The 10,558-nt window shown below is 39.5% G+C and overlaps 1 protein-coding gene across 2 annotated transcripts in view; it reads left to right on the forward strand.

The window, feature by feature from the left end:
• p47 (NSFL1 cofactor p47) overlaps positions 1–9,487 on the forward strand; it is an 86,922-nt gene extending 77,435 nt beyond the window's left edge. For both annotated transcript variants that reach the window (XM_071692688.1, XM_071692687.1), the window contains exon 8: positions 8,626–9,487. In XM_071692688.1, the coding sequence (XP_071548789.1) occupies positions 8,626–8,841 (216 nt within the window). In that variant the 3' untranslated portion in view covers positions 8,842–9,487. The remainder of the gene's footprint in view (positions 1–8,625) is intronic.
• Positions 9,488–10,558: the final 1,071 nt, after the last annotated feature.

The following is a 10,558-nucleotide window of genomic DNA, read 5'->3' on the forward strand; positions in this document are numbered from 1 at the left end:
ACATACACGTCCACACATGCACGTATACATACCTATACATTTCAACATATACATATATATACATATACAGACATATACATATATCATATATACACATGTACATAATTCATACTTGCTGCCTTTATTCATTCCTGTCGCCACCCCTCCACACATGAAATAACCCCCTCCCCCTGCATGTGTGCAAGGTAGCTCTAGGAAAAGACAACAAAGGCCACATTCGTTCACACTCAGTATCTAGCTATCATGTATAATGCACTGAAACCACAGCTCCCTTTCCACATCCAGGCCCCACAAAACTTTCCATGGTTTACCTCAGATGCTTCACATGCCCTGGTTCAATCCACTGATGGCACGTTGACCCTGGTATACCACATTATTCCAATTAACTCTATTCCTTGCACGCCTTTCACCCTCCTGCATGTTCAGGCCCTGATCGCTCAAAATCTTTTTCACTCCATCTTTCCACCTCCAGTTTGGTCTCCCACTCCTCCTCGTTCCCTCCACCTCTGACACATATATCCTCTTTGTCAATCTTTCCTCACTCATTCTCTCCATGTGACCAAACCATGTCAGAACACCCTCTTCTGCTCTTTCAACCACACTCTTTTATTACCACACATCTCTCTTACCCTTTCATTACTTAGTCGGTCAAACCACCTCACACCACATATTGTCCTCAAACATCTCATTTTCAACACATCCACCTTCCTCCGCACAACTCTATCTATAGCCTACGCCTCGCAACCATATAGCATTTTTAGAACCAGTATTCCTTCAAACATACCCATTTTTGCTTTCCGAGATAATGTTCTCGCCTTCTACACATTTTTCAATGCTCCCAGAACTCCCCCCCCTCCCTCATGACTCACTTCCGCTTCCATGGTTCTATCTGCTGCCAAATCCACTCCCAGATATCTAAAACACTTCACTTCCTCCAGTTTTTCTCCATTCAAACTTACCTCCCAATTGACTTGTCCCTTGACCCTACTGTACCTAATAACCTTGCTCTTAATCACATTTACTCTTAGCTTTCTTCTTTCACACACTTTATGCCAAACTCAGTAACCAGCTTCTGCAGTTTCTCACCCAAATCAGCCACCAGTGCTTTATCATCAGCGAACAACAACTGACTCACTTCTCAAGCCTTCTCATCCACAACAGACAGCATACTTGCCCCTCTCTCCAAAACTCTTGCATTCACCTCCCTAACAACCCCATCCATAAACAAATCAAACAACCATGGAGACATCACTCACCCCTGCTACAAACCGACATTCAATGAGAACCAATCACTTTCCTCTCTTCCTACTCGTACACATGCCTTACATCCCCGATAAAAACTTTTCATTGTTTCTGACAACTTGCCTTCCACACCATACATTCTCAATACCTTCCACAGATTGATATGGGTAAAACTGAAAGTGGATGGAGAGAGATGGTTGATTATTGGTGCATATGCACCTGGACATGAGAAGAAAGATCATGAGAGGCAAGTGTTTTGGGAGCAGCTGAGTGAGTGTTTAGATGCACGAGATGGGTATGTTTGAAGGAATAGTGGTTCCAACAATGTTATATGGTTGCAAGGCGTGGGCTATAGATAGAGTTGTGCGCAGGAGGGTGGAAGTGTTGGAAATGAGATGTTTGAGGACATTATGTGGTGTGAGGTGGTTTGATTAAGTAATGAAAGGGTAAGGAAGATGTGTGGTAATAAAAAGGGTGTGGTTGAGACAGCAGAAGAGGGTGTTTTGAAATGGTTTGGTCACATGGAGGGAATGAGTGAGGAAAGATTGACAAAGAGGATATATGTGTCAGAGGTGGAGGGAACGAGGAGAAGTGGGAGATCACATTGGAGGTGGAAAGATAAAGTGAAAAAGATTTTGGGCGATCGGGGCCTGAACATGCAGGAGGGTATAAGGCCTGCAAGCAATAGAGCGAATTGGAACGATGTGGTATACAGGGGTCGACGTGCTGTCAGTGTATTGAACCAGGGCATGTGAAGCATCTGGGGTAAACCATGGAAAGTTTTGTGGGGCCTGGATGTGGAAAGGGAGCTGTGGTTTCGATGCATTGTACATGACAGCTAGAGACTGTGAACGAATGTGGCCTTTGTTGTCTATTCATAGCGCTACCCCGTGCACATGTGGGGGGAGGGGGTTGTCATTTCATGTGTGGCGGGGTGGTGACGGGAATGAATAAAGGCAGCAAATATGAATTATGTACATGTGTATATATATGTATATGCCTGTGTATGTATATATATGTATACATTGAAATGTATAGGTATGTGTGGATGTGTATGTATATACATGTACACATGGGTGGGTTGGGCCATTCTTTCGTCTGTTTCCTAGTGCTACCTCACTAACGCGGGAGACAGCGACTAAGTATAATAAGTAAATGAATAACCTTACACAGAGCATCTCTATCAACTCTACCATATGCCTTCTCCAGATCCATAAATGCTACATACAAATCCATTTGCTTTTCTAAGCATTTCTCACATACATTTTTCAAAGCAAACACCTGATCCACACATCCTCTACCACTTCTGACACCACATTGCTCTTCCCCAGTCTGATGCTCTGTACATGCCTTCACCCTCTCAATTAATACCCTACCATATAATTTCCCAGGAATACTCAACAAACTTATACGTCTTTAATTTGAGCATTCACCTTTATCCCATTTGCCTTTTGTAATTTGAGCACTCACCTTGATCCCCTTTGCCTTTGTACAGTGTCACTATGCATGCATTCCGCTAATTCTCAGGCACCTTACCATGAGTCATACATACATTAAATATCCTTACCAACCAGTCAACAACACAGTCACCCCTTTTTTGATAAATTCCACTGCAGTACCATCCAAACCTGCTGCCTTGCCAGCTTTCATCTTCTGCAAAGCTTTTACTACCTCTTCTCTGTTTACCAAATCATTAGCCCTAACCCTCTCACTTTGCACACCACTTCGACCAAAACACCCTATATCTGCCACTCTATCATCAAGCACATTCAACAAACCTTCAAAATACTCACTCCATCTCCTTCTCACATCACCACTACTTGTTACCACCTCCCCATTAGCCCCCTTCACTGATGTTCCCATTTGTTCTCTTGAATACGTACATGTGTATGTATATGTATATGTCTTTGTATATGCTTGTATATGTGTATATGTTGATATGTATATGTGTGTCAGTGGGTGTTTATGTATATGTGTATATGAATGGATGGGCCATTCTTCATTTGTTTCCTGGCTTTACCTCACTGACGTAGAAAACAGTGATCAGGTATAATAAATCAATAAACATATACAAGTATGATCATTATCCCTGGGGATAGGGGAGAAAGAATACTTCCCACATATTCCCTGCATGTCGTAGAAGGAGACTAAAAGGGAAGGGAGCGGGGGGGCTGGAAATCCTCCCTTCTCTTTTTTTTTAAATTTTCCAAAAGAAGGAACAGAGAAGGGGGCCCGGTGAGGATATTCCCTCTAAGGCCCAGTCCTCTGTTCTTAACGCTACCTCGCTAACATGGGAAATGGCGAATGGTATGAAAGAAAAGAAAGAAGTATGATTATGATAATTCTGATGCCTTCCGGCCTTATTCATCAAACAAAAGTGATGGTTATAGTGTATGATAATGGAAAATTTTTCTGATACCTGTTCTGATTGCAACTTCATTTATTATTTTGAATTTTCATTACCTAGAAACTGGTAGTAGCTGTGTGGAAAAAAAAAAAAAATGGAGGATAGGAGAAGTGGGCTGGAAACCCTCTCCTTCTTGTATTTCAGTTTATTAAAGATAGAACAGAACAAGGAGCCAAGCAAGGAGTGCCATATTCCTCAGAGACTCAGGCCAGAGTGTCTGAATCTTTTTGGATGTAACCAAAAAAGGAAGAACACAGGTACAGAGAAGTGGGTTAGGTACTAGAAGCCTTTATGGATTATTAAATTACAAATTCTACTTTAATTTATTTAAATGGAAGTAAGTAGTTAGGTTCTGGAAGCTAAAAATTAAGCATAAATTGTTCCAAAACTGCTTCAGTAAATGCTAGACATCATACATAATACGGCAACAAATACAGAAACACATAGGTATTGTATAAAAAGTTGTTTTACATTACATAAACTGCTTCTTTTCTCAAAATCATCCTTTGGACAATGCTATTATGCCAACATTTGATAGAGGCAGGCTAAGCAATATGAGACTGAATGAGTGTTGGTTGGGTGGCTGGTGGTCCATGTTGTTGTAGAGGCAGATGAAACTTTTATACCACTAAAAATAGAAAATAGAATCCTTTTAAGCTAAGCTTAATATTCTTACAGCATAAACCTTCCCCTTTTTTTTCACTAGACTTAAGGTGGCAACACATTACTTGACAGCTCTTGGCTGTTAAAATGCAGATACTTGTTCACATATCATACGTTAACTTCCCAAAAGCTACAGTAAGCAGCAGCAACATAGTACTTCACACACCCCACCTGACAAGCTGAATCCAATAAACTAAGGAGAGGAAAGCTTCACTCGACTCACCAGCAGCAACATTACCACCACCAGCAACAGCAGGACCAGCTTGCCTGGAGTTACCTGCAGTAAGGAGAGAGAAACTTTTAGTCAAATGTTTTTGTTCATTAATTCATTAGACTCTTATTTCAAAACTGCAGCAGCTACACCATTGCCTCACACACCTTCACCTGCTGAGCTGAATGCACCAAACTGTGGAGATGGAGCTTCTTTAGACTCCCATCAACATCACCAGCTTGCATTGTGATAATTGTGCTAAAGAAAAACGCAAATTTAGTCAAAAGGTTTTGCTATTTTTTTTCAATAACTCGATTAGACTCCAAGAGATGTACATAATGTATAAAGACAGGCTAATCAAGTCAAATTTTTTTGTTCTTTTCTAATTAGATATTTATCACATTTCTCAATTTCACTTGTTTCAAAGCTTTGTAAAAATCTAACTAACCTTTTGCCTAAGTCTGGGTATAAGGTGATTGTTCTTTGCTTCAGACGTGCCATGATTTTGTCCAGGAGTGTGATATTAGTACTGATGCACTAAAAGATGATCATCATGTCCATTGCCCTCTCCACGGCAAGTATTTTGGTTCATTCTTGTGAAGCATGAATAGCTGAAGGTCAGTGATGTCAATTTGCTCTGCTACCTTGTCATTGGGTCATCCTCAGCTGTTAAACCTGAAAGCCTCACAACAGGGAAGACACAATGTCGTAATGTCTTCCAGAATACCACTAAATATACCAAAGATAAATCGGGCAAAAATTATATGACAGCCCAATCAGGAAGGAAGAATGATTATTCATTGTACTGCCTGGAGAAATAAAAAACATGCATAGAACAACTATAGAAACATTTAAAAGGAAACTTGACATGTGATTGAAATCAGTAACAGATGAACCAAAAGTTCATAATTATGTAATGCAGGTGGCAGCTGAGAAGGTCTTTCATATCATGCTGGGCATGCAGTGAGCACTATGTGCTAACTCTACCATTTTGGCTTGCTCATGTCGTAGGAACTCCCCTTGCCCATGCATCTTTGCATTACCACCAATAACAAATATAAACCTTGGGCTGAAAGTGCTGTGAGAGTTGTCTCTTGGCAGGTATGGAAATTTGGCCACCAGGTGCGCTGACCTGGAGATTCATGCACTGTGGCTCTCACCGCTGGCCTTGAATTATGAAAATTTGACTTTGAAATTTCAAAAATGAGGTATAATATAAGTAGCCTTGAATTTGTAAATGTGAACTTGAATTTTGCAAATTATCATAACACTACCATAGTATGTCTGAGGAAAGTAACCTAGATGTTTCTAGTTCTGAGTGAAACAAACCTCAGGTGTGAAGGGGAAGAATGGTTTGAAATGTCTTTGGTAAGGCTGGGTGTTAGTGTGAAGGCGAGAGTTAACAAAGGGGTAGCACCTCTGCTGAAGAAGGAGTTGTAGGAATGTGTGAAAAGACACATCAAAACATTTCACATGAGCTGGGTTTGTCACAGTGCTTCTGCTACTAGCCATGGGAAGGATGACAATTAGAGGCGAGTGTTTTGGGAGCAGTTGAGTATGTTAAAAGTTTTGATGAGATTTGAATGCAAAAGAGTTATGTAGTACTTGAGAGTACAACTGGGGGGCATGGAGTTTTCCATAAGGTGAATGAAATTGCTTAACAGCATGAAGTAATGTCTGATTAGGAATACCTGGTTTAAAAAGGAATACATAGGGATATATGGAGTAGGTAAGACGAGGGAGGCCTTGTTGAATTATGTACTAAATGATGTGTGCTGAAGAGAAACTCATGGATTTGAATGTGCTGAGAGGGGCAGCTGGTGGGATGTTTGATCATTACTTGGTCAAGGCAAGGGTGAAGATTTCAAGAGGCTTTCAGGAAAGAGAAAATGATGTGGGTGAAAAAAGGATGGTTAAAGTAAGTGCACTTGGAAAATAGGTTTGTGTGAAGAGATGCTATGAGAGATTAAGTGTTTATTACCAGTACTAGCCACCTGGATATTAGGAGGGTTAGTGACAGCTATATTGTTAGCCAGCACTTCTGTGTTTATCAAGTTGCACTACTTTGACCTGGGTAGCTCTCTTTCTTTCTCCTTTACCCACACATGCACTACTGGCATTTTGTCCACAAACATACAATCTTTTCTTGTCATTCATAATACTTGATAACACAATTCACACAGCTCATTCTTCATAACTAGATTTTCTTATGGTGAGCACTATACACTAGCCCTGCCTTTTGACAAAATGGTCTGAGCAATAGATAGAAGTAGTAGGTAGGAATATTTAGGTAAGAGCATTAAGTAGAAACATTTGGTAGGGGTAGTAAGTAGGAGCATTAGGTAGACGTAGTCATTGATAACATTAGATAGGAGCCTCTGCAAACATTGCCTTTGAGTTGCCCTATGCCAGTGGACTGTTAAGGTTCACTAGTTATGGAGAGACTATTGCTGTGGCCACACCCTCGAGGGAGTTCCAGGTGGGAACAGGCATCAGAGATACAGAAAGATTGATTGTAGAATGGCAAAAAGTGAGGAGTAAAGTGAGGGGTAGTGGGTGAGGAATGGTAGTTGTTAAGGAAAGCACTGTTGGCATGAGCAAAAGAATTGTGTGGTATGCAGAAGTTTAACATGTGAAAAAGGGTAATGATTGGTTGGATGATGGAGTTAAATTGCTAGTGAAAGATAAAAAAGAGGTGTATGGGTGTCACTTACAGGGAATGGATGCAAGTGACTGGGAAGTGTACAAGAAACAGCAATAGGAGATCAAGGGAAAGTACAGGAGCTGAAAAAGAGGGGAGATGGGGTGAGTGAGTATCAACAAACTTCAGGGAGAGTAAATAAATATTTTGGAAGGAAATTAGTGTGAGAAAAAACATGAGAAGAAAAGGGAACATTGGTGATGTAGGCAAATGGATAATTGGTAACAGGTTAAGATGAGGTGAAGAGGAGATGGAGTGAATATATTAAAGGACTGTTGAATGTGTCTGATGATAGGGTTGCAGATGTAGTGTGTTTTGGTCAGGAAGGCATGTGAAGCGAGAGTCATGGAAAGTGGTTTGGTGAAAGTTTTGTGTAAGATGAAATGTGGTAAGTAGGTCCAGTGGATGGTATTGCAGTTGAATTTATTAAGAAAGGATGTGACTTTGTTGTTGATTGGTTAATTAGGATTTTGTAATTAGCTACATGTATTGTATGGGGAGGAAGTTTTACACTTTGGGTCCCCATCTCTTGAACATTCTCTAGTATCATACAACTTCTTAAAGTTACGTGTTCTGTCAGCATTAACCATGCTCAGTCATTCTGTTCATTTCACCCACCATTCTTATACTATCAAAGTACTTCTTTACATCTTTTATAACAAGTTTCTTTCTCAATTTCATGCTATGTTTTCTGGTTGCTCTATCCCTAAAGCTGTTGAAGAACTGTCTGCAGTCCATGTCATCAATCTGTTTGAAAGATTTATGGGTTGTGATCGGGTCACCCCTCACTCTTCTCTCTTCCAATGTTGGCAAATTTAAAGCCTGTTGCCTTTCCCTGTAACTTAGCTTTCTCAGTTCTGGTACCATCTTTGTTACCCTCCTCAGGATATTCTCTTATTAGCTCATGCTTCTGTAGGTGAGGAAACCAAATTTGGTGAGGCATATTCTAGTTTTATACTTGTGTATAATATGAACAGCTTGCTAAAATTTCCTTATCCATATATTTGGAAGCTGTTTTGAAACTTGTTAGATGTAAAATATGAACAGCTTACTAAATATTTCCTGATCCATATACTTGAAAACTAATGATATTTGCTAGAAGACAGTTTGCCTCCTTTACTATTTTCTTATAAGTTGTAGATGATTTAAACCACCCAAAATAAAACCTTCACAACTAAATTGCAAAATGAAACCCATTCTAGATATGTTTATTTGTTGTTTGAGCTGGATATGTTGAATAAATTTTCCCAGATGAAAACACTTCTGGCTGTAAAAGATTTGTGTACATGAATTTGAAATTTTTCAAGTCTGAATGTCCAAGTCCAACAGTTAAGTTTGATAGAACGGCTGGCTTTACTTTAATGGCAATAGTATCTTGTCATGTTCTTTTTTCAATTCCAGATACGTCTACCTGATGGTTCTCGTCTTGTGATCAAACTGAACCACTCGCACACTGTGGGTGACATACGACAGTTTATACAGACAGCTCGGCCTACATACCAGCATACTGATTTTGCTATCATGACTACTTTCCCTTATGCAGAATTAACCAACATGTCTCAAACTGTAGCAGAAGGGAAACTTCTAAATTCATCTATAGTTGTAAAAACTAAATAATTTATATGTATCTGGAGAGATACAGTGTTTGTATTAATGTGCACTTCCACATTCATTATTACAGGAATACTTATGACATCAATGTGATTTTTTCATTTTCTTGAATATTGATGAAGGAATTAAGGATGAATAAAATCTGTAATATTCTGTTACAGAATTAATTCCCACTCTAAGAAAAACTGTATTTAGCTTTTCTTTTGTGATGAACTTGCCCCATGACTTATAGTGATAAAGAATTGTCATGTGAATTAAATTTGTATTTACCAAGAAGCATATGTATATACTGTTTTCATTAACATTTTCATAGAAGACATGAAATGCATTCATGCTTCTTGTGGGAAATGATGCACCATACCTTAGGTCCCAACCTAAAGTTTACTGGCTGGCAGCATCAGGGATGATACTGTCAACTAAATAAATCTTCATTGAATGACTTGTGTAAAGTATCCATCAGCTGTAAATTCTGAGTTTTTTTATAACAAGTTTTTGCCTGTTTTAATCAGTTTTTTACAGTATTGTATTTTGAGTTTGTATTACTTTGCTCACATATTTATTTTTCACATAACACACATATAACTTGCCTCAAATTAAGCATGGTTTCATGGAACTGTCATCCTTATGAATCTTAAAGTGGAATTTTGTTACTGGTTGAATATTATCATTATCCTTTTGAGGTTATATTATCAAATGATAAATGGCTAGATGGGGTATGACACTGTATCTAAATAGATATCTCAACCAGTTCTCAATGTTACACTTAATTTAATATTTAATAATTTCAATATTTTCATGGAAGCTAAAATAGCATGGGAAATTGTTTGCCTTGAGTACAGCCTTCTCAGATGCACTATATACACATGTAGAAGGGAGGAACCAAGTAAGGATTTGTTGATCAGGATCCAATGGCCCAGAAATCTGCACCTTATGTTACCTCACTAATGCAGGAAACAGCAAATATATATTTTTATACCAGATTGCTATATCCCAGTTTAGCAAGGTAGCACCTGGAACAGGAAAAAAGACCACATCTGCTTACATTCATTCTTGAGCTGTCATGTGTAATGCACCAAAACCACAGCTCCCTATCCACACCAGGCCCAACAAACTTTCCCATGGTTTATCCCTGATGTTTCACATACCCTGGTTCAGTCCAATGACAGGACGTCAACCCCAGTATACCAGATTCCCATTCACTCAATCCCTTGCACACTTTTCACTCCTGCATGTTCATGCCCCAGTCATTCTACATCTTTTTCACATTATCCTTTTATCTCCAATATGGCCTCCCCGTTCTCCTTGTTCCCTCCACCTCTGACACATATATCCTCCTTGTCAACCTTTCCTCACTCATTCTCTCGATATGTTCAAACCACTTCAACACACCCTCTTCTGCTCTCTCGACCACACACTTTTTATTATCACACATCTCTCTTACACTTTCATCACTTACTCGATCAAACCACCTCACACCACATATTGTCCTCAACATTTCATTTCCAATTCTTCCACCCTCCTCCGTACAACCCAGTCTTATCCTTCAAACATACCCATTTTTGCTCCGAGATAACATTCTCTCTTTCCACACATTCTTCATCGGTCCCAGAACCTTCACCCTCTTCCCCACCCTATGACTCACTTCCATTCCCATGGTTCCATTCACTGCGAAGTCCACTCCCAGATATCTAAAACACCTCACCTCCTTCAATTTCTCTCTGTT

This window comes from Panulirus ornatus, chromosome 53 (genome assembly GCF_036320965.1).
Source record: "Panulirus ornatus isolate Po-2019 chromosome 53, ASM3632096v1, whole genome shotgun sequence".
NCBI classification, from domain to species: Eukaryota; Metazoa; Arthropoda; class Malacostraca; order Decapoda; family Palinuridae; genus Panulirus; species Panulirus ornatus.